Here is a 24,300-nt window from a genome sequence, read left to right as displayed (position 1 = left end):
TGATCAGTTACTAATTGTAAAGATCATTAATGCAAAGCTGCCGTTAAAATATTACTGTAAAGTGCTGGAGCAGATTCTGGTCTGTGTACTGTAACAACCCCATCACAGTGTGGACCAACAGACCCCACCAAAGCCCACCTGAGGGGTGTGAAACAACCACAACCAGCAATGCAGTGATGGGTGAGAAGGACCCCAGACCCTGAGGACTGGTGTGAGGGAGGGGGAGTGAAACTTTTTAATTTCCAGGCGTTTCTTTGTTCATGGTCCCCCCTCCGAGGCCCCAGCTCGAGATCCAAATACCAGAATTGATCTGTGCCAATAAATCTATGGGGCATGAGAGCCTCAGGTGAAAACCTGCTGTGCCTGCAGCTCCCTGCCCCTCAGGGAGAGGCAGCCAGGGCTGGGCAGGTTCCCTGGGACTGCAGGCAGGGCCCTGAGCTGTGTCCCCCTCACCAGCCCTTCCCCATCACCGATGGAGCTGCAGGAGAAAAATGTCCACTTCTGCCACTATTTCTTCCCCTTTCCTAGCTGGAATGTGCCAGACTGTGCCCTGCAGCCTCCCCAGGGCTTGTTTTGTTGGTGGGGGGAAACCCAAGAAAGCACCACAGTTGGAAAAGTGACCTTTATTTTAAAAATAAAAAGAGCAACAAACCCCAGATATTCTGCAATAAACCCCTTGTGCTGACTTGTCCCAACACGTGTGTGGTGTCCCTGCTCACCTCTGTGGGGACACCAGGGCTGGCAGCCACCTCCCCTGCTGCTGTCCCGGCCGGGAATGTCACAGTGAAGCGGGACCTCCAACCACAGCAGGCACTTCTCCTCTGCCTCCTGCTCCAGCTGGCCGGGGGCTGCCCTTTCCCAGGTGCCAGGCAAGCGCGGCTGGAGCCCCTGGGAGGTGCCATTCCCAGGACATGCCATTCCCAGGCTGGGGCCGGCTCAGAGCATCCCTTGCCAGGAGCACCCGGGCTGCGGGAGAGGAGCTTGGAGTCGCTCCCGTGGGAAGTGAAACAAACCCAAACGGGACAAAGTGGTGGCAGTGGGTGATGGGGGTGGGAGTCAGTCCTCGGGGGCTACACCAGCCCCGCTGCCTTCTCCTGCACGTTGTACTCCTTGCTCCTCTTCACCTTCCAGCCGATGAGGGCGAGCAGCACGGTGCCCACCACCTTGTAGCCCACCTGCAGCCCCAGGTATCTGCCGGGAGAAGAGCAGGGACATGCCACACCCGGAGCTGGCGCTTCCAGCCAGCCCCAGGCTGGTCTGGGGTCCCTCCTCCTCCCAGGTACCTGTTTCGGAGAAAATCGTTGTTGTAGTAGGCGCAGAAGCGGCGCTGGGTGCACTGCTGCTGCCAGTGGATGCAGGACGAGTCGATGAGGGCTCCGAACATGGCTGGGGCCGGCAGCCAGGCTGGAGGGAAGAGAGGATGGGGTCAGGTCTGATCCCGAGGAGGATCAGTGCCTCCCGTGGCTCCAGGAAAGCCTGGCCTCACTCAGAGTTGATCACTCACCCAGCAATCTCATTAGTAAAAACTGCACTCCGATGGCAAATGACTTCTCATCCTGGTTCACCACCCTGCAGGGGAGAAGCCACGGGAGGTCAGAGCTGCTGGTGCTGGATTTGGCCAAGGCTTGGGCTGGTTTATGACATCCCATTGATCTCAACGTGGGGAACCATCACATCAACTCAGGAAACCCCCCCAATACTCACCGTAACACCATCATGTAGAGGGGGTTGTGAGACAGGCAGGCGACCAGTGCAGCTAAGGAGATGAGGAATATGGCAGGAAGGAGCATGTGGGAGCAGCTGACTGGACAAGAGCCCGTGGAGGTGGAGAACAGCTTATTCCCATTCAGGGAACAGTTGTGGTAGATCTGTTGGAACGAAGCAGACATCAGACTCCCAGCACCAGGAGCAGGTTTCTCGTGACCCATCATCCCACATCCCTGTGCAGGACACTGAGAAGAGCACCAGCTCCACTTTTAAGGTACAGCCATGGCATCCTGTAGTGGCATTTGCCACCATCCCTGTTCCTTCTATCAGGTTCCCAGGGCACTGCAGCAATTCTCCATGGCACCTTGCCAGGGCTCAGCACACTGTGTGGAAAAGATTCCACCCCCTTTTTTGCATTTTTGGGGTTCCTGTAGCATCACTCCAATATTCCCAGCAAGGCTGCTTTGCTAACCACCTGCTTTACTCACCACTTCTCTGGGATTGGAGGGGTTGGTGGTGCTGTTGGTGCAGCCAGCGAAGCAGGGTGAGATGTATTCCGTGGTGTTTTTCCGGCACACGGGGTTGAAGATCTGCTTAGAGCATTGGCACCCAACCCGTGCCTTAACCTGCTGCTGGGAATTGGGTGTACTGCCAGAAAGGAGGGGGGGATATTGGTAAAAAAATAAGAAATAGGACAGGAGGAATTAAAAAAAAAAAAAAAGTCCCTTTTACTAGTTGAGCAGTTTTCCAGTTCCTGTTTGGGCTGGGACACTGCCAGCAGCTGCCTGGCCTTCTGCCAGCCCCTGATCCCTGCAGGTACCTCTGGAAGCGTGCAGTGAATGTCACAGGAATTATGTTATGTCTACAAACAAGTACTCACACGCTTCTTTTCTCCTTTTTCTTTTTTTTCTTTTTTTTTTTTTAGCCAAAAATTAATCAGCCAAAAGCCTAGAGAAATGGATCTGGGCTCCATCCAAAGCTGCACAAACAGATGTGTGAACAGCCACAGCTGGAAGCACCACATGGACACAAACTGAAAGTATGCATGTTTCCAAACAAGCCTGATGACTGTGGATGTGAAGAGGACAACCCCAAATCTGCCCTGTCTTCCCTCACTCCCCCTAGGAGTGCATCTGCTGAAGTCACAGCCCAAATCCTGCTGGAATGTGGCACCGGGAAGCTGCCCTTGGGCAGGGTGGGATGGGGCTGCTCTACCTCCTGTAGGAAAATGGCATCAGAAATCTCTTCCTTAATGGCAGTGCGCTGGGAAATGAGCTCAATGCACTTGACATCAAGCCTTGGTTGAACATAAGTGTCATTTTGATCTTAAGAAGTCATGGTAAGAGCCAAAAATATCCACTGAGGTGAGGAGAAAGATGCTGTCCAGCTGGAACACTGGGAGCGTGTGAAGTGATGTGGACACAATATTACTAATTTTCCCCTAAAAATTCAGAGTGAAAAATTACAGCCTGTTTGTTTGGCCCAGAAAATCATGGATAAACACCATACAGAGCTGTCTAGGCTGTGAAGCACCTGGATCTCCTCCATGCAGCGGGGACCAAGGAGCACCATGGTGATGTCTCCTGCCTCTCCCCCAGTGTGTATCCCTCCCCACAGATAAGAGCTGGAGGAACAAGGAGCTGTGAGGAGCACCTGCATTACCTGGGGTGGTAGATGCCCTCGATGTGCCCTGTGGAGCAGCCCATGAAGAAAATGGGCAGGCAGATGAGGATGGAGAAGACGAGCACCACCACGGCGAAGCGCGGGATGGCCCGCAGGGAGAAGGAGAAGCGTTTCATGATGATCCCTCCCAGCAGCATCCCGAGCGCTGCTGCTGGCAGGTTCACAGCTCCTGCAGGGGAGTGGAGCCATCAGGGGGGCCCTGCCTGCCCAGAACCCCTTCTTGGGCAGGAGGCAGCTCTCTGGACTTCACAGGAGTTGGGAGAACCCGCAGATCCAGCTGTTATCCATGACAGCCCAAACCGCAGGTCAGGAAAGTCACCAACTACCCCAAGGTGAGCCCCAGGTCTCATCCAAAAATGAGCTTTCAGTGACTTCCTCTCCAGGATTTAAAAAGTTTGGGGGATGTGGGCAGTTCATTCCCTACTGGTGGATGTGTTTTGCCTCCATCCGTGCTCACCTATGAGGAAGTTGGCCTGGGAGGGGGAGGCACCGTACTGCTTCTCCAGGAATTTGTTGAGGAAGGTGGCCAGACCCGCAATGACTGAGGAGAAGCTGCACTGAGCCAGCACCAGGAGGATGAAGAGGGGGTTGAGCAGCAACCTGAGGAAGATCTTTGGGAATCCTACAGGGAAACCACAGGAAAAACATCTTTTAGGCATGTGATCCTCACGGCAGTGATTTGTACTGGGAAGAAACCCCCACCCTCAGCCTGTTCCCAGTAAGGATGTCTGTGGGATGATGATGATGATCTGCTGGGGATGTCTGCAGGCAGGGGAAAGCAGGAGGGGAGACACCCTTATGTGTCCCAGCAGCTGGTAGGACCACGGATGTGTTTTCCTGGTGGGACATTGTGTCCTCTGGCCCTGTCAACAGAGGCAGATGGACTCTGGGAGCAACTCTGTTTATTTGGTCTCTTATGAGTTTTCTAAATAGTGGTGGACAGCCAGCATCCATTAAAGCCCAAAGAGGGGAGAAGAGGGAGCAGGCAGCTCCAGGATATGACTGCAGTGGAGGAAGAGGCAAGGAGGGAGGGACTTTATCTGGGAAGAAATCCTCCTGGAGCGAAAAGAGTCATTAATCTGGTCCCTCAGCAGTGACATCCCTCTCAAGCCTGTTTTGGGTCCACGTAAACAGTGTCAGCTGCAGTGGGGTGACCTCACTGTGGAGCTGCTGGCGCCTTCAGCCCCATGCCCACTCCTGGGACTGGGGTTAAACCTCCCAGGGACCCTTTTCCAGCACACTCCTACCACTTTAAGGTCCTCACCGCAAAATTTGGAAACAATTCATGCCCCACAGAAGAGGGGCCTCAAGATGTCTGTAGGCAGAGGGAGGCTGTGCCCACCTTCCCGTGGTCCTTAGGCTCTCTTGGTGCTGGAGCTGCTCAATACACAGTGCTGGGCTCCCAGGAACTCCCAACAAGCCCCCTTGGTGTGAATCCCAGGTGTGGTGTTCCCCACCCACCCACCCAGCACGGCCCAACATCCCCATCCACCCTTGCCTGGACCTTCCAGGAATTTACTTTTTATAAACTCCAGCAGGGAGGTCTCCTCAGCAGCCCCTGTCTCCATCTTCCTGAGCATCCCGGTCTCCGTGTTCCGCTCCTGGGACGGGAAAAAGGAGCAGCCTCTGGTGAGAGGGGCAGGCACTGGCCTGGCACATGGAGGCTCAGGAGGGGCACGGTCTGTCCTAGGGGCCTTTGACCCCCCAGCCAAGCCTGACAACTACAGCAAAGCTCCATCCCACGTACCCCCAGCACTTCTCCGGGCTGGGAGCGTTCACCTGGAGAAGAGAAGGTTCTGGGGAGAGCCCCTTCCAGGGCCTGAAGGGGTTCCAAGAGAACTGGAGAGAGACTTTGGACAAGGGCCTGGAATGCCAGGACAATGGGGAATGGCTTCCCACTGCCTTTAGGGTTAGATGGGCTCTTGGGGACAAATTCTTGAGGTGGGGAGGCCCTGGAGCAGGGTGCCCAGAGAAGCTGTGGCTGCCCCATCCCTGGAAGTATCCAATGCCAGGTTGGATGGGGCTTGGAGCAACCTGGGCTAGTGGAAGGTGTCCCTGCCATGGCAGGGTGTGGAACAGGATGAGCTTTAAGGTCCTTCCAACCCAAACCATTCTGGGATTTTGTGATTAAAGAGGTGAATTATCTCAAATATCACTGCAGCCCCTGAGCAGAGCAGCAAGACAACAACTTGTTGTTGGGAGGTTTTAAGAACTTGGAAATCTTTCCTCTCCTGAACCCTGACAAAACGTCTCCCTTTTGACTCTGCAAAAAGTCTGAAAATGAAAGTTAAAGATAGTTCAGCTCAGGTTCTGGGGAGTCTTTTAGCCATAACTGTGAAATATTTCAGACTGGATTTTACCTTTAAAGAATCAATGAGTAAACAATTTCAAAACAGAACTAAAGTATTTTTATGACAAAACCAGTGGGGTTTAGCTTTGAAAACACCAAAATGATACATATTAATTATTTTCCATCTTTTAAAATGTGTTTTAATGGGAATGAGTTGTTGGACTGCCTTCCTCCCTCCTACCCCTCTCCTCCAGGGACAGGTATTCCCTCCCTGAGCACACCTCTGGCTCCAGGACATTCCAGCCTCTGGAGATGATGTCTTACCTCTCCTTTCAGCATGTACCGAGGGAAGAAGAAGTAAGGGATGGAGGTGAGCACCAAGCAGCCCGAGGAGATGAGCAGCCCCAGCCACCAGGCTCCGATCCACCGCTGGTCACTTGGCGTCAGGTCCACTGCCATCGCAAGACACAAGGACATGCTGTAAGAGCTCCAGGGGTGAAAGGGACAGCTCTCCATGGAAATATGGACTGGTGGAGTATGGAGAGTCCCTGTGGGCACAGCCCAAGCATCTCTCCACTGGCATGTAAGAGCAAATGGATGGAGGTGGGAGCTCCCACTAGCGTTGGCAGCACGACCAGCCCTGGTTGTGTTTTCCCTGGCTAGGGCCCTGTACCACCACTCACCCCAACTGTACCGAGCCTCCCAGGTGACTGAAGGATGGATTTGGTCAGCATGGAAGCACACTGGTGGCACAGGTTCAACTCTAAGCCCCCAGTCAACCAGTGAGGCAGAGATTACAGGGGTCCAACTCCATGCTGTGCCTGGAGAACACAGTGGGTTGGACCACGCTGCCTGACAGCGATGCTGAGCCAAGACAGGGACTGGGAAAGGGCACACTGCTTTCCTGGAAAAAGTTGTTCTCCCATTGTTTCAGGCTTGGTCACTTTCTGCTTGCAGGGACCGAGGGAAGGCCCTGTGCTGGCAGAAGCTCCTGGTTTCCGAGTGGACCAAACTCCAGGCGCCTTCTCCGGAAAAAGGAGGAGAAGTGAGAGCCACTCTGTCTCCAGCACACACATCCTTTGGCTGGGCCAAGTGATGCTCACAGGACGTTTGACAAATTGCCTGTCTTGGCATGGGGACCCAGCCATCCACGGCCGGGATGTCCAGGATGGGAAGGAACGAGCGGCCAGCTCCGGGCCGGAGCTCTGTGCCAGGCTGTGACAGGAGAGGAGCCCACACCCCACTGAACAATCATCCCATTTCCCCAGACAGGACCACTCCTCTCTGGAGCTTGGACGTCATCATGGAGCGACCAGGCAGAGGCTGCTAAATCTGTCTGCCGCCGCGGGGAGTGGGCCAAGGCTTTTTGGAAGTTTCCTGCCCACGTTCATTTATTATTCTTATCAGGCACCGGACAAAAATGTCAGGGAGGCTCTGATCTCTCTAAGGAAACACAGGAAAAGCTATGTTAATGATGGAGCTGGGGAGAATTCTTTAGTGATTAAGTTACCAGAAATAATAAGCACACGCCATGGATAAAGCAAATTAGCCCTCTGGGCTGGCAGCTCAGGCCCTCTCTCTGCAGGTGCTGGTGAAGGGTGCTGGGGAGGAGGATGAGCAGACTAAAGTTCTCTGCATATCCACAGGGCAGTGGTTGCCCTGTGGTTGTCTTCTCCAACCCTGGATTCCTCAGATTTCCCTGTTCCTCTCCACCACCATGCTGGGGTTGTGGGATACCTCTACAATGTGGTGGCAGTGGGCAGACCCCAGCCATGACCTCCGGTGCAACACCATGAGCTGGGCATTGGAATGTCCCTACCCCAGGGCTCTGCTTCAGTGGTGGTGTCAGGACCACCTCTATCTGTCCTTATGGGGTGACAGAGTGCAGGAATATGCTGGGGGTGCTTTTCCAGGTCGGGTCTTTCCAGGGCAGCGGGTTTTATGGGTCACAGGACTGGTGGCTTCTGTCACCTTTCATCTCAGAATGACCTTCTGACCCACAGAGGGTCTTTAGGACCACAGCTAGCTGAGCAGTACTCACCAGTGTCAACCCTTCCGATATCCACAAAGAGCCGCAGCACCACGGACCCCAACAAGTATCCAAAGGCAGGGCCAAATACAGCAATGGCAAAGAGGATGGCTGGGAAAGGGAGCAGAGAGAGCCCCCGTGAGCAGGGAATGGTAGTTTCCATGCAGATATGGATTCTGTCTTCCCTGGAGATGCAGGAATAGTGGCACAACACACAGAGGGGAGAAACCACCCTTCATCATGCTTCACATGGTCCCCAGTGCCCTGACACTTTATCTGACAGGAGCAGGAGAGGGAAGGGCAGCAGTCTGTGGAAAAAGTCCATCAAGGCTTTGCTGACACAAGTTGTCAGCTACACCATGAATATCCATGATATTCATGAACCCCAGGGAGCAGCAAGGCACTGACATCCTGAGCTCACACAGGTGATTGAGACCTTCATTTCCTCTAGAAAGCCAAGGAAACAAACACATCCTAATCCTCAGTCCAAGGAAAAACATTTGGTACAAACATCGGGAGAGGTGAAAGATTCTGAGGGCAAAAAGGCCACCAGAAAACCCTGGGTGCAGCTGAACCCTCCCATCTCAAATAGATAACCCCTAAGGTCAGAACACGTTCTTTTGACTTGTTTGCAATGACAGGATGCAAGTTCCCTCCTTGAGAGAAACTCTACACAGCCTTCTCAAGATGTTTAAAAGGAGAGAGAGCTTGAGCTGCATCAGACATAAAATAAAGTAGGACTCGGGGAGAGGGAATTTCTGCTGTATTGAGGCAACCTGGATTGCCTGGAGCCATTCACCCTGACAGACATTCCCATAGCCCTAAAGGGAGCACCTGTGTTATAAACATCACCCCAGTCCCACTTTCCTTCGTCTTCAGAACCTTTCAGGTTCCTTCAGTCCTCTTTCCTTCATTTTCCTTGCAGATTTGGGAATTCTAAGGGATCAGTGGGACAATTCACTGGAACAGTGATCCCTCACTGCAGAGGGAAGACAAGGATGCTGAAGCTTGGAGAACTTGGTCTACTGGAAGGTGTCCCTGCCCATGGCAGGGGGTGGAACTGGATGAACTTTCAGGTTCCTTCCAACCCAAACCATCCTGGAATTCTGTGAGACAAAACAATGTACAGCAATGGTCCCACTTACCAACATACAGTGGGGAATTGTTGGCATCTGCAAAGTCATCCACGTAGGATATCCCAAAGGGCTGGATGGGGACAGTGCCAATCCCAGCCAGCAGCTGGGCGATGACCATCATGGCCCACATGCTGCTGGCCTCCTTCTGGGAGTCCCGGGTGGTGTTTGGGCACACAAATCTACTCTCTGCATAGCACAGCTCAACCTGCCCCTGGCTTTTGTTACCTGGAAGGGAAAAAAAAAATGAGCATTTCAACACTGGGTGCATCCCCTGCCTCCTCCCAAGTAAATCCCCAAGTAGCAGGGGTCTCCCAAACTTGCTGAGTAGGCACAAACTGCTGGATTTTGGATGGATTGCTCATTTTATTCAGCAGTTCTCATCACCCTGCTCTTCCTTTGGAGTATTGCACTGAGATCAAGGTAGCAAACAACCAGGCTGTGATTTTAATCAAACTTTCAAAGAGTTCATGCCAATGAGTGAGGGTGCTGTGGGTTTAATGACGGCAGACCTAACCCATGGCTGATTTTTGTTTTCTGTGGTCTCTGCTCCCTTGTGGTACCTGGGCAGGAACAGGGAGTGATGTCCTCTGGGGTCAGCTGGTTGCCCTAAGCAGGACACCTTGCCCTGAATCTCTGCTGCCCCCATGGCTCAGGAGCAGCCCAGATTCTGCCAAAGCATGGCCCTTGCTCCTTCATACAGCCCAGACAAGGGGGGGTCTTCACCCTGCTCCAGACTGCCATGGAAACTCCAACCAGGACTGAAGTATCTTTGGGGGCTTTTCACAGACTGGATATATTCTTTTCCATCATCAGGCAGTCCTCATAATGTCAGTATCTCTGCCCTGTCCATCTGTTTCTGCAGTCCATCCTCTAATCCTGTTCAGTCTAGCAAAGGAGTTCTGCAAGAATCGTGCTCTGTACAGAACTTTTGGGTCAAACACAGTTCTTAGTACTTTCCTCTGACCTTTTCACTGATTTCTGGTTATACTTCCATGGTTGCACACAAGTCCAACACTAATCAACTGGGGCATTAGCATTACTTGACCAATGCATAATTGCTGTCCAGTTTCTTTATTGTTTCTTTGTTGTACCTATTCACCCCCACAGGGAGCCCAGCTCCAGGCAGGGAGCAGGGATTGATACCTACTCCTTCCTCATTTCCTTTGCAGTAAGAGCAGTCCCTGCCCCAAATCCTAACCTGTCCATAGCCTGATGCATGACTTTAAGCTGCTGGTAAACTTGGCATCTGATGCCTGATATACTCTCCAAACTCAAAAATCATGGGATGGGGACGAGCAGAGGTCTGGGTTTCAGAGGTGGCAATCGCCATGGAGCCTAAGGCTCATCAGCATTCTGAGGATTTAGGGACCAAAGCCATTTTGGAGAGACCAAAGCCAGTCTTGTGGCAAAGTGATGCTGGTTCCTCTGCTTATTCCCTTCTGCTTGGAAAATAGAGCTGTCATTATAGGCATGAACTTGTTCCCAAAACCTTCCTAGTTAAAGTAGCAGCCTTCCTTGGACTGGACCCTAAGGATCCTGGCCAGAGAAGAACAGGCTCTGGGGGCAGGGAAACTTTGCTTTATTATAGAATTCCAGAATGGTTTGGGTGGGAAGGGACATTAAAGCCCATCTCATTCCACTCCCTGCCACAGGCAGGGACACCTTCCACTAGCCAAGGGTTGCTCCAAGCCCTGTCCAACCTGGTCTTGGACACTTCCAGGGAAAGGGTGACCACAGCTTCTCTGGGCAGCCTGTGCCAGGGCCCCTCCACCCTCACAGAGAAGAATTTCTCCCTAATATTTAATCTAAACCTACCTTCTCTCAGAGAAACTGTGGCTGCCCCATCCCTGGAAGTGTTCAAGGACAGACTTGGAGCCACCTGGACTAGTGGAAGGTGTCCCTGCCACGTGGGGACAAGATGGTCCTCAAAGTCCCTTCAAACTCAAACCATTCCACAATTCTGTAACAGCTGGAATAACATTTGCAGGAGAAACAGGAGAAATCCCATAAGTAATTTTTGCATTCAGAAGGGCTTGCAAAGCTATAAGGATGTGAGGTTTAATCAGCAACTGCCCACATTAAGGCTCTGCCTTCAACCCCTGTTTAAATCATGTGTGCCCTGGAAACACCCCCTTTTTTTGGGCAGTCACACGCCACCCATCCCAGCACAGCTGGATCTGGGTTTTTGGGGCACGGCTGGTGGCACTCACCGGTGCTGAGTGCAGTGTACTCGTAGGGTCCTGACAGGAAATGGGGCAGGGTCACCAGGAAAGCCCCCAGGGCCAGCAGCAGCCCCCCGACCCCGATCACACGCGGGCGGTGCACTCGGCTGCCAAAGTAGCTGACGAAGATGATGAGCACCACGTTGCCGATCTGGAAAAGGCACACAGAAGCAGGAGGAATGTGAGAAGACAGCACGGAGGACACCCAGACCCTACAGCTGTGTCTGGGTGGGTGGACAGGTCTCTCATCAGGGGGTGTTTCACCCTCACAGGAGCAGGAGTATGCTCTGTGTGTTCACAGCATCAGGGCTCTTTTCTCATCTCCAGCCAGAGGGTCACTCCTCGACCTCGGCCACCTCTGGGCATCCCTTGTTGGCAGGAACATCACAGCCTTGCCATGATCTGGGGCTTTTTCAGCACCCACACCTCTCCCCCACCCCACAGGCATCACAGAATCGTTTAGGTTGGAAAAACCCCCCAAGACCATCAAGTCCAACTGCTCCCCCAGCCACCAAGGCCACCACTGCCCCACGTCCCCAAGTGCCACATCCATGCGTCTGTTAAACCCCTCCAGGGATGGGGACTCCACCACTGCCCTGGGCAGCTGTGCCCAAGAAAACCCTTTCAGTGAAGAAATTTTCTCTCATACACAAACTAAACCAACCCTGGCACAACTTGAGGCCATTTCCTCTTATCCTGTCCCTTGCTCCCTGGGAGAAGAGATCGACCAATGTGGCATGAACTGACAGCTCCTCCAAAAGCAGCATGGAATGGAACATATTGCCTCCATTCCTGTGACTCAAACAGTCATGAGCCCTGCTACAAAGTCCAGCTCACTGCAAATATTTATGACCCTGGACATCTTCAACTGCAGACAGCATCAGCTAGAAAGCCTTGAAACCACGCAGCTCGCTCAGGCGAGTGGATGAACACCACAAAATTCCCATTACATGGGCTCTGATGGCTCTGGACAAGCTAAACATCCTTTTAACTTTGGCATGTTGAAGCTGTCCCTGCTCACTGCAGGAGGTTTGGCAAGATGGCCTTTAAAGGACCCTTCCAACCCAAACCATCCTGCAATTCTGTGTATGGCTAAGAAAACTTTGTATTTATGTTTGCGTGGGCTCCTTTGTTTGTCTCTTTGTGGGTTTTGTTCTTGGAATTGCTGTAGGCACCAACGCAATAAGATTATTGTCCTGGACAGGCAGGACACCTCACACAGTCACAGACAGCAGGAAGTCTCAGTGGGCCCTGAGACATCTTTTTCATCCCAAATGTTCATGCTGGTTGAGGTGAGACTTGGGCAAGTCTTGAGGTGGGACTTGGGGAAGTCCCCAAGGATCCAGAAAGATTCCCAGTGTCCAGCTTCTTGATGGAGCATCCCATGTGCTCACCAGGATGCTCACGAACAAGTGTGCTGCCACTTAGTGTCAGCAAAAAAGTGTCTGCCAACACATCTTTTCCTGGCCTTTGCCAGGCCTTGAAGAGCTGCTAGGAAGGACAGAATTCCTGAAAATGTGAATGAGAAAACTTATTCCAAGGGATTTCTTGATAAGAAAGTGTTTGTGAGAAAATCCTCAGCCAGCTCAGCAATATTCCTTAAACTTCCAGAGGGCAGGGTTAGATGGGATATTGGGAACTAATTCTTCCATGTGAGGGTGATGAGACCCTGGCACAGGGTGCCCAGTGAAGCTGTGGCTGCCCCTGGATCCCTGGAAGTGTCCAAGGCCAGGTTTTGAGCAACCCTTGGCTAGTGAAAGATGTCCCTGCCTGTGGCAGGGGGTGGAATGAGATGAGATGAACTTTAAGGTTCCTTTCAACCCAAACCATTCTGGAATTCCATCCAGTGGAAGTCTGCTCTTGTCCAAGGCCATCACCACCAGACGCTGTGCTCCCCCCTGGATGTGACATTGCAGAATGAAGTGTCCCAGGGCACAGCACAGCTGCTCCTCCCAGCACATGGAGGCTGAGGAAGCCCTGGGTGTGAACAGCCCTGAGACCCCATTGGGAAGGTGCCCCCCAGGCCCTGGACACCCTTTGGGTGTTTATTTCCCCAAAGGCAAAGTTACCTCGTGCAAGCTGGAGATGAAACCTGAAGAGAGGCTGGAGAGCCCAAAGCGCTTCTCGATGGTGGTGAGGCTGCTCTTGAAGTTGGCGCTGTAGAGGAGCTGGGAGAGCTGGAGGAGTCCATGGCACAGCACAAACACCTGTGGGCAAACAAAGAGTGCCACCCCAGTGAGGACCCAGTGGGAATCACAGACTTGTTAATGCTGGGAAAGACCTCCAAGGTCATCAGGTCCAACCTTGGACCGAGTACCACCAAACCATATTGAGAAGTGCCACACCTACTCGCTGTTTGAAACTTCCAGGGATGGTTTGAAATTTCCCACCGCTTCCCCGGGCAGCCTGTTCCAATGATTAACCACTCTTTCAGTGAAGAATTTCCCCTGATATCCGATGTGAGCCTCTCTATGCACCCTTTGAGGCCATAAGAGACCACAGTGCCCCACTGCTGCGCAACTGCTGGCAACCACATCCTGCAGGAGTGTATTCCAGCTGGCTTTGGCCAATGGCTGCACCTCTGGCACGGAGCATCCTGGGATTCACTCAGCTGGAAAGTCAATTAACCAAACCTGCTCCAAGGGGTGTTGCTAGAAAAAGTCAAAAGAGAGTGTTAAAAGCCCCAGAGGGAGAGGATGAAATACCCACAGCGTGGTCTCACTGCTGGAAGACTCCAAAAGAAAATTCCAAACCCAGCAGCTTCCCTTGAGGTGGGCAGTAAGCCGAGCCAGGAGCCAAGCTGAGTGGAGGCAGAGGAGGGAATACAGTGAGTTTAGGGAGAAATCTGGTTGAAAGAGCCCCGGGTGGGCTGCAAGAGGAGAGCGCTCTCAGCCAGGGATGCAAGAGGCAGCTCACAAGTGTCTTTTGATCTATATTTAGTCAGAACAGCTTCCCTTTATTTTTCTTGGAATGGAATATATCCACACGGTGCCAAAAGCATTTTAAAATCAATTAAAAGAAAAACCAAGACAATCAAACAACAACAAAAAACAAATGAGGAAAAGTCTTTAAATTTAGATTCACAGGAAATCAAATATTTGCTGAATACCGGAAGAGTGTCCCTCAATGATAACGCTGGGAAGTGAGGGATGATGGATGGGGGATCAAAGGTACTTCAGGGCTGAGAAATTCCTCATGTCCTTGGCCAGGAGAGCAGCAATAATCCTTTATGAGTATTTATTTGGAAGGGTGGTAGCACCCAGTAGCCCTGACCCACTAAATGATTAAAAAAAAAACAAAACAAAAAAGACCAAGATTGTCCACCCACCTTGGAGGATGCAAATTCCATTAGTGGGTGGAGTTGTGTTTTGGGAGCAGAGGATGATGCAGGGCCAGGCCCAGCAATTGTAGCAGAATTTGGGTAGAAGATGGGCAGGAAAATGGTTTTTTGGACGTCTTTTCCTGTGAGGGAGGAGAGATCCAGCCAAAGGACCTGGCTGGGAATCTAAAAGCATAAGGGATGGGAGAGATGTTGTCAGACAGCAGAAGAGAAGAGGGTGGAGATGAAGGAGAAAATGGAGCCCTGGCAGTGTGAGGGCAGGCTTGAAAAAACTGGGAGACCACGGGGAAGATGAAGGAGAAAGGCAAGCACTCAAAAACTGAGGAAAGAAGGATCACAGGCACAAGCTGCCATCATGGAGTTCCCAGCCCTGTCTAGGAGGGGTGAGATCAGACAGGCTGGCATTGCCATTGCAACAACCAAGAGAAGACAGAGTCCCAAGCTGGGACTTGGCCCCAACAAAAAGCTGCAGAACAGGAATTTGGGGTGTAACGTGGGAAATCCTCCTAGACAGAGCCCAAATGGAAGTGAATTATCTGCCAGTAAACTCTTGAAGCTGAATTACCTCTTCCCCCTCCCACTACCAGCTCCCACACTCAAAATCCCATCCCAGGACAAAATCCTGTGGGTGGAAGCTGCATCCACTACCTTCCTCAGGCATGACCTGGAATCTTTGTGGAGTGGAGCAGAGAAGTGACTCCTGCGAGGACGGGAACCGGAGAGGGGATCTCGTCAACAGAGAACATCAGTTTTTGTTCCTGTGGCTCTGGCCAGACTCTGCTGATGCCACTGGAGCGAGGAAGCACCGGCTGAACAACAGTGAGACTGCCCGAGCTGCGGAGCAGCTGGACACGGAGCTCTCCTGGAGCCAGGCGTCAGCCGGAGAGGCAAAGATGTTTACCAACAGGGAGGGGACAGGGTGGATCACCGGGCTGAATTTGGTGCAGCAAATGTCAGCCCAATCCCAGAGCAGATGGAGTGGCCAGGACAGAGAGGATGCTGGCACAGAGGGAGGATGAGGAGGAGAGGCAGCCTGGTTCCCCTGAATGCTAGGGTTGGCAGGAGATGGGTTGGAGGCATGGAAAGACCATGGGAACCACAGAGGAGAAGAGAGAGGAGAGAGGAGAGAGGAGAGAGGAGAGAGGACAGAGGAGAGAGGACAGAGGAGAGAGGAGAGAGGAGAGAGGAGAGAGGAGAGGAGCAAGCCATGTGTTGAGAGGGCAGGGAGGAAAATGCAGAACTGCCAGGAGATGGGCTGAGATGTGTTTATGCCTTGGTGATAACCTGGGATGGCCAAAACCCTTGGATCCAGAGATGCCTGGGAAAAGGCAGGGGCTGCCTGCCAGGAGGCAAGATGAGGTAGGAGAAATGCAGCTGGAGAGCAGCAGCAAAGGGAGAGGAAAACCTTGGGGTGTGACTGCTTCCCACTGCCCATGGGTCCTTCTAATCTACCTCTTGTCTGCAGCATTAACCAGAAAGGCAGCAAAGCTGGATGGATGCTCCAGGGATGTGATCCCACCCTGAGACCACACAGCAGCCTCAACCCTCAGATATGCAGAGCCCAGAGAATGGGAGGGGAAGGGCAGGGGTGATTTTTTTTCCTTGGGAAGAACCTACTACCCAAAAGAGCCAGAGAAAGGGAAAACAACCTTTGCTCCAGAACAGGAGCGTGGTTTTTCCAGACATACTCCGAGTGTCTGGAGGAGAGACGAGACCTGATTCAAGACTTCACCTGCATTCAGCAAGACTCTGTTTTAATTAAAATGAGGACATCCCAAACCTTGAAGGCTCTGAGTGCAAAAAACTGGGAGAGGGCCTTACTTGGAGGGCTTCCCAGGAGGAGTCCATGCACAGCCTGAGGCTGGTGGAATGAGGGACACCACTCTCCTGTGTCCCCTCACAGGTCCTCATGGGTCTCTCCCATCCCTGTCTCTCCTCCCACACGTTCCCATCCCCACGTGTTCACGCCGACCACCCACAACCTGCTGGTGCATGGACACCAGCCCTGGCCTGGCCCTTCCAGCTGCACCAGATGTGCTGTGCTGCCCCACGCTCCCCAGGAGGGGAGGAGGCTGCCCTAATCCATCTTCCCTAATGACAAGAAGGGGTTCTCAAGGAAGAGCCAAGCTCCCTGACAAGCAGGGAGGTTTTGCTGACGCAAAGCCGACGCGAGGGCGAAGGCGCGGTGGGAGGTTGAGGAGCCGGGGGCACTCCCAAGTGCTGACCCTCCGGAGCAGAGGCTCCCAAGGGAGCCTGGTGCATTTTTGGAGCTGCAGGCAAGGAGTGATGGCAGACAGGCAGGGAGCAGCACGGGAAGACCAAAGGCGTGCACCCACACGGATGCCCCCCCCAAAAATGCCCTCGTAATCATCCCCGCGCTTCTGTCGGAGCAATCCTGACTCCAGGCTGTTTATACAAGGCTCTTGACTCCTTTCCAAAAGGAGCTGCATTTAGAAGGGAAGCAAACTCCTGGGGGACGCAGGCTGCTGCCCCCACCCAGCTCGTGGGGACCAGCACTTCCCAGGGCTGTGCTTTTTCCAAAGGAAGAGAAACCCACCCCATTGCAGGGAAGGGGGAGGACTGGTCCTTCCATGCTCTGGACAACGGGAGCTGGCAAGGATTCAGTCAATCCCAGCCTAAACTTGTGTCTGAGATGCGTCCAACAACTACTCAGGTTTCATTTCATAGGAATGAACCATCTCTATGGAGCCTCCAGGAGTCAGGATAAAACTCAGCCTAACTCTGCTCTGCAGGAACCACAGGTTTGGTAGGATCCTGCTACATGTGGCATGGCCATTGCTCCACCTGGAGTAGTGAGTAAAGGGTTAATTCCTTGCTCTGTTTCCACAGCTCATGTCCAAAGTCATCCCTCGCCTAATTTTCAGTTTCTTCCCCTTGGCAGCCCCGGTTGGAGATAAAAAAGGTGGAAATATTGACGGCACTTGTGCTAATCTCTGTGCCCAGCATCTTTCCCATGGCAGTGGGGATGGAAAGAGCCAGGGCTTTGTTCACTAGATGGACACAAGGACTGCCTGGAGAGCTGGAGACCCTCACAGAACTTATCCAAGTGCTCCCAGGTGACCAATGACACTGGAGTAGGATGTGGCCAAGAGCAAAATTAGTCTGGCTGGATGGAGTAAACCTTTGGAAAGGACAAGGGTAAGGACGCTCCGTTAATTCTTTCCCTATGCAGGGTACAACTGGAGTTGAGTCCAAAGCAAAATTGTTTGACCTGAGTGGAAAGTGAGAAGACTTTCCTCCCAAAATCAGGGAACATTCCTCCCAAGCAGGAGGCTCCAAGATGCCCACCTCTGGTGGCTTCCTCCACTTTAATCTCTTGATCTTGCAAGAGAAAGAAAAGGAAAGGGAGGGAGGAACTGTAGGAATTAAGAAGAATAGCCTCAAAATTTTAACAGGGAGAAGACAGAGTGTTTATTTTGGAGTTTGCATACGATCAACTCTTACTACACTGGGAGACCCTCCTGCAGTAGGACAGCTGAGGTCACTCAGTCCAAAAGAAATATATCAGCTGGATCTGGAAAGTGTAGGGATGTGGGGGGAAATACGTCCCTCCTTGGCATCACTTTCCTATGGGCAGCTGCCTGGATCTGTAGATCAAAAAGTACCATGAAAGATGAAAAAAGGTTCAGCATTTCCCCAAAAGGAACAAAATACCCTGCACAGAGCCCATCCTTTAGCAGAGAACCTCTGAGCCTGGTCTGATAGCAGAAGTTGACTTCTAAGTGGGACTTCTGTTGCAAATAATAAAATAATATAAAAATTAACCTGATCAGGGATTGCCTGAAGCATGCTGGAATGACAACTGTCTACTGCCAAGCTACGCACGTTTTACACCCCACGATTGTCACGTGCAAAGATAATATTTGCTCTTTTTGCAACACAAGACACAAGATTTCCTGGCACTGTATCCTGATAACTTTGCAAGGCCCGTGTGAGCCCAGCTTTGCCCAGAATGGAGGTTTTTGGCTGTGGAGGATTGCTGAGACAGACCCTCAGACTGGGATGCTTCCCAAGAAAACACCGCCCTCAAAATAGGATGCTGGGCATCCCACAGCCTTTCCTCCCTCCAGCAGGTTGGGTCTTCCTTTGATGTTTCCTGAAGGTCTCTCTCCATTCTGGGACGTCAGGATCCGAGCAGGGTTTCCTTGAGGGCAGGTCCAGGCTTTGCCTGACCCAGAAGTGTGTGCAAACACTCCTCCCGCCCGGCCGGCCGTGCCTCGTGCTCCCTATCAACGTCACTCCTCTCCCGTCCTGCTCCCGATAATCTTATCTACACTGACCACTCCTTGCTTGTGTTTGGGCACCCAACCACCTCACCCCTCATAAAATTGCCTTGTCTCAAGCCTCAGCTCTCCTAGACCTTGACCCCACTAAACTTTCCAGCTCATCTTTTTCCTTACCCCACTGCTGGTGGTGCTGGTGAAGAGCAGGTGGTCCTTCCCTTCTGGAGCCTGATCCCACCAAAAGCAGATGTGACCACAGTGCTGGGTCATCCAAACCCAACCTGTGCTGCCTGGTGCCATCACCACAAATGCTGGAAGACCCTGGTCACTGCAGGTCCTTCTCATGTCACTAAGGACCCTCTTCGTGCCTTTGCCACAAACACTCAACCAACCCGCCGTGCCTGCCTGCACAGTGCCCAGGATTGCAATATTGCTCTGATTTTCTTGCTTGAATCAATGGCTCTAATTAGCCATGGCTTTCTCCTTTCTGGATTTCCCTCTCCAAGCCTACAGCCACACTGCCTCCAGATATGTGGCTTGATAAATCTCCGGTTCTGGCTAAACAAAGCAATTAATAATCTTTTCCAACAGGATGTGAGAGCACAACTGGTACATCTCCAGGCTTCTGGAATACACTCCTCAGCAAATTCCTTTAGTCCCTTGGAAGGAAGGGACAAAAAACTTGCCCTGCTGCTGTTGGGACCTCAGACCCCAAAGCCAGGCTCCATTTCCTCTGCAGGAGACATCCAGCCTCCCCAGGGAAGCGGGAGCTCCCTGCTCCTGTTCACTGCTCCCTGTGTGCTCCCAACACCTTCACCCCGGGATGCTTCCAAGCCTGGTCACTCTCTGAGAGCCCACAGTCTCCTCCTGACCCTGTTGTCCCCTCTCCTATGCTCTTTCATCCCCTCACTCTCCCTGCCTCAGTACAACACCCAATTTAAACCTCCCCTAAGGCTTTTAAATCTCTTTCTGGATCACCCCCGGCTGACATAAGTGAGAATAATTCTCTGTTGTCCTCCTGTTTCCTTTTCCATGCCAGGCAGTCTGCAGGCATGGAAAATAAAGCCTCCCCCTGCCTGCACTCACAACACTTTCACACTGCTCCTCTGTGCTCTCCAGCTTCCAGCTGAAACCAGTCCAGCTCCTCTAAATCAAAAGATATTTATAAAGCTCTTCTCCTTGTCATCTTTCTGGGGATCCCAAAATCAATTAAAATAGTTCAAAACCACGAATGAGACAGTAAAGGAGAAGAAGCCAAAATATCTGAGGCTCTGTAAACATAGAATTCCTGTGAAATAATCCTTTTCCAGTGGTTTTCTGGGAGCCGAAAATGGACATAGAATCATAGCATCATTAAGGCTGGAAAAGACCTCCAAGATCATCAAGCCCAGCATGACCTTAAATCACAGGGTTGGTGCTCTGGACTGGGGGATGCTGGTGGGGTCCCTGGCCATGTGTGAGTATCAAAAGGACCAACCACCTTCTCCACCTTTCAAGGCTGTTTTCATCCTTTAGGCTGTGAGGTTCTTGGTGTCCCCAGTGCCACCTGAAGGCTGGGTTCCTCCTGAACTTGCCAAGCAGCACAGCTGCAAGTCCCCCAAGCCCCAGTGCCTGTCAGCACAACCCTGGGAGCTCTGGTGGACATCCAAGCAGGGTGATATCCCTGCTCAGCAGAGACATCACAGAACCATTGAATGTTTTGGGTGGGAAGGGAGCTTAAAGCCCATCCTGTTCCACCCCTGCCATGGGCAGGGACACCTTCCACTACCCAGGGTGCTCTAAACCCTGTCCAGCCTGGTCTTGGACACTTCCAGGGATGGGGCAGCCACAGCTTCTGTGGAAATCCTATGCCAGGGCCTCACCACCTTCACCGGGAAGAATTTCCACCCAATATCCCATCTAAGTATCTCATCACCATCCCCATCTCCACCAATGCTGTGGGGTTATCAGGATGCTCCAACTTTCTAGCCAAGGTCAGAGCTCAGCAGTCCCAAAACCTCCCAGCCCCAGAACCTGAAGGCAAACATCAGTGGCAATGGGTTCAGTTCTGGAAAACACCCTGAGGGAGATGGGGTCTGGTGCAGGGGGTGGTGGTCCCTGCCACAGGGATCATGGAGGGGCAAGATGGTTTACATAGAAAAATAATTTGGTATTTTGGCCCCAGCCCTGCAAAAGACACCCTGAATACGACCCCATCACATGGGATTTGGGATTAAATATGAGCTTCGTGATTAAGTCTTCCAAGTCTTAATTGTGTCCTTCCAAGCCTGTTAAAAGTAGGGAAATTTGTTGTGCTGGAAATACTCTCTCCATCAGAAACTGCCATTGCCTGTGTGAGGATGTTTTGTCTGATGCTCTGGGGAGGGTGATGCTCACAGCTTCCCATAAAATCTGGGGCTGGGTGAGGTTTTTTTATAATCCATCATTCATAGCACCAGTGGCTCTTGTACAATTAAAAGCTACAAACCCTTTCAAATGCAGATGCTGACAACACCTTGCTCTCTGATGACCATTCACTCCAAAACTCCCCAAATCTGGAAATTCCACTGTGACACTTTGATATCCTTCTCATTTTTGGGGGCTGAGGGGACTGACACTGCACAGAGGCTAATGCTTGTTGACTCTGAAGCAGTTCTTTTGTTGATGTATATGTTTTTAATGCAAATGTCTCAGGACAGGAAGAGTGAACAGGTCAGGAAAGGGTGGGGGATCTTGTTGCCTGTCAATTTATACATTAGCTCTTAAAAGCAAGGATATTTCTCTGAGGGATAGGTGTCCTGACTGCCCACCATCCCAGATGGAGCACATCATCTCTCTGATGCCAACGAGCATGTTTCAGCAGAGCTCAAACTGTTCCTTCACAACCTTGCATGGTGCCACTGCCAGACTGCTGACTTTTTAAACCAGAAACTATTTTAATCTAGAAGTTTTAAAAGAAAAAGTTTTAAAAGCAGTTTTAAAGCTTTTTTTTCCAGGCAATGATCTTCCTGCCACTAGCAAAGTGACACCCCTGAGTCATCTGCCCTTGGCCAGACGCCCCTAAAAGATCCCATCCAAGTGCCCTGGGGCATGTGGAGTACTGAGCACCCAGCCTGACTCTGGGGCACCCACATCCCACACCCTGTGGCTGCCTATGGGCTGTACAAATGGAGTAGCATTTATTTATTGGGGCTTTTTTTTTTTATTATAGTCCATAAGTTTGACATCCTGCAAGAGGGTTTGGCAATGTTTTTTCACTCCGGGATATTTTTGCTTGCTGCCAGTTTCCAGTAAAGAGCATGAGCTGCAAGAAGGGCTCTGGTTTTGGGTGACTTTACTCACCCCAAAGTCATTAGTGCAGCAGCCTGGAGGGGACTGGGAACACATTTTGCACCTTCAGCAGAGCGGGGGACCGAGGAACATCAGCGTAGCCCAGAGGCAGCCCCAGATCACACGGGGTAATGTCAAGCTCTTTCTCCTGGAGCCCGCTGCCAAAAAGTGTCACCAAGTCACCTGCTGGAATAGCCCAGCCTGGGCAGTGGGGACCTTCCGGGGTATAGGACTAGGAGACATCATCTGGGATCCTGCCTCCAGCCCTGGGAGCTCTCGGGAGGAGCAGCGCCGTGGTACCTTACAGCATTCCCACAGAATCCAGCACGGTCCGGGGAGGAGCGGGCAGCACCGTCCTTCGTGCCGGCTGAGGGAAGCTTGATGGCAAACAAACCCCAAACCCATCCCGACCACGACACCTTATCCACGGCCGCACATCCTGAAAACCCCGGGCTGGGAAGCGCTGACACACCACAGAGATCCAGGACCACGGGTGGGGAAACACAGCCCGGCCCGGGCAGCAGCGGCACCAGGGGTTCTGCCCAGCCTGGCACATCCCTGGAGCCTTCCCAAAAACTGCACCTGGCCGCTCCAGGTGCCGATGTGCGGAGGTGCTGCCAAGCGAGGCGTGGAAATCCCCCCCAACCCCTTTCCAGGGACATCCAGGACAATGTCCCCAGGACAGGAGCCAACACGTGCAGCCGCCTCGGATGTGAAAAGCAGCCTTTTCACATCCAAAAAACGGGAGGAAGGCAGGATGGCTGGCGGGGTGTGACACACGGCCGGGGGGGAGCGGTGTGCTGTCACGCAGGCAGTGAGCTCAGGAGCCTGGAGCTCGGGCAGGGGCGGCTCTCAGGTGACACCAGGTGAGGAACTGGGCAGCCAGCCCTGGAAAACTCGCCTCAACCCACCGAGCTTTCGTTTCTGTCACTCAGAAACTCTGCTCACCCAAGGTTTTTAAAGCAAGCCCGTGTTATTCTAGGGCAGTGCTTTCTTTTCACACCAGGATGTGGTTAATCATTCCCCAGGCAGCCGCACACCGTGTCCCAGACGCCGCGGGGAAGCTCACGGAGAGCTGCTCCATGGGGTGAAGAACCCACGTGCCGTGCAGGGCATCACTCCGATCCCACAGAGCCCACCCCGGGCAGAGCAGGATTCCGCAGGACTGCCCCAGGAGCTGATGCTCAAATTCTGCATCATCCAACACCCTTCGTTCCACCCGCGGTGCACACGAGGGACACGGGGATGCGTGCGGTGGGCTGGGGTCCCTCTCCAGGCAGGAATCCCCTCCCCGCGAGCATCCCTGCCCCATCCTTACCTTGATGTTGCAGAAGATACTCCTGGAGCAGGTGCTGGAACTCCTGGGGATGTCAACCGGGGATTTGCCAACTTCGGGGTGGACTCCCATGGCGAGGGCTTCCCGGGGATCCCGGGATTGTCGGGCTGTGCGTGCGCTCCCGGCGCTCTCCGGCCCGTCCCGCCGCCCGCACGGACCGTGCCGAAATCCCTCCGGTTTGCGAGTGAGCCAGGCAGCGGGAGCGTCAACTTTTTATAAGTCGGCTCCCGGGAGCGATGATGAAACGCTTTCTCCTCCCTCTTTTGCTTTCTGCACCGAGGGAACTTTAAAGTCGCAGGAAGCAAAGGCAGCGCGCACGGAGCAGGTGGGGGCGAGAGCTCGGACACTTCGGGAGTGGGGGGGCTGTGGTGGTGTGACAGTGCTCTAGCCACCCGTGGGGACACCCAGCGCCCCGAGCCGCCCCTGTGCTCCTGTCCCAGGCTGCGGGATGTGGCTGGACAAGGAAACTGGCAGCGGAGCCCTCCCGTATGGAAAACGCGCTGGGATTTTAATTCAAATGCCCCCTGAAGGGGCGAGAGGAAGGGGAGGCACCTTTCAGCAGCAGCTGAGATTTGGCTCCCAGGTGGTGGGAGGGGGAAACTGTTTGGCCAGATGAAGGAATCCTTCCCTGGGACGATGGGTTTTGGAGGGAAAAAAACCTTCTGTGTTTTCATAGAAAAAGCCGCATTTGCGAAGCTCCTGAGCGCTGTATTTTTATTTTTATTTTTTCACCAACACCTCTCGGGGCTTTGTTTATGCAAAGCACTGATTTATTTTGCAAGCTCGTCTCAGGGGGAAACGCGTCAGAAGGAGAAGGGCAGGTTGATCCAGCTGGAGGAGAAACCAGCTTCAAGTGTTTTGTCCACATTATCCCTTTCCCTGCGTAAAGCAGGTGGGGAGAGCCTGGGGACCCCACGCCAACAGTGGGGCCCACCTTGGGCTGTCCTGAGGCTGGAAAAATAAATCCCAGCTGTCGGGATGGTTCCCCCTGGGAGAGCTGGCGG

General features: G+C 52.7%; 1 protein-coding gene across 1 annotated transcript; it reads right to left on the bottom strand.

The window, feature by feature from the left end:
* Positions 1-1,070: 1,070 nt before the first annotated feature.
* On the bottom strand, positions 1,071-23,368 carry SLCO2A1 (solute carrier organic anion transporter family member 2A1). The gene is made up of 14 exons (XM_062499602.1): positions 23,279-23,368; positions 13,137-13,274; positions 11,056-11,218; positions 8,855-9,070; positions 7,722-7,820; positions 6,005-6,132; positions 4,910-4,991; positions 3,848-4,012; positions 3,370-3,559; positions 2,196-2,355; positions 1,705-1,868; positions 1,505-1,569; positions 1,284-1,404; positions 1,071-1,191 (listed from the first exon to the last, which is right to left on the bottom strand). Exons 1-14 carry the CDS (start codon positions 23,366-23,368, stop codon positions 1,071-1,073), a joined length of 1,902 nt encoding a protein of 633 aa, XP_062355586.1.
* Between the last annotated feature and the right edge of the window lie 932 nt (positions 23,369-24,300).

This window comes from Cinclus cinclus, chromosome 10 (genome assembly GCF_963662255.1).
Source record: "Cinclus cinclus chromosome 10, bCinCin1.1, whole genome shotgun sequence".
Classification (NCBI taxonomy): Eukaryota; Metazoa; Chordata; class Aves; order Passeriformes; family Cinclidae; genus Cinclus; species Cinclus cinclus.
This window is presented reverse-complemented; position numbering and strand designations above follow the sequence as displayed.

What these genes read in the sequence shown, in the direction of transcription:
- SLCO2A1 (XM_062499602.1), bottom strand. Translation starts at nt 23,368, where the DNA reads ATGGGAGTCCACCCCGAAGTTGGCAAATCCCCGGTTGACATCCCCAGG. An exon ending in CAATTCCCCACTGTATGTTG is followed by an intron (nt 7,821 to 8,854) that starts GTAAGTGGGACC and finishes TCCCTTTCCCAG; the next exon opens with CCATCCTCTTTGCCATTGCT. An exon ending in TATCGGAAGGGTTGACACTG is followed by an intron (nt 6,133 to 7,721) that starts GTGAGTACTGCT and finishes TTGCGATGGCAG; the next exon opens with TGGACCTGACGCCAAGTGAC.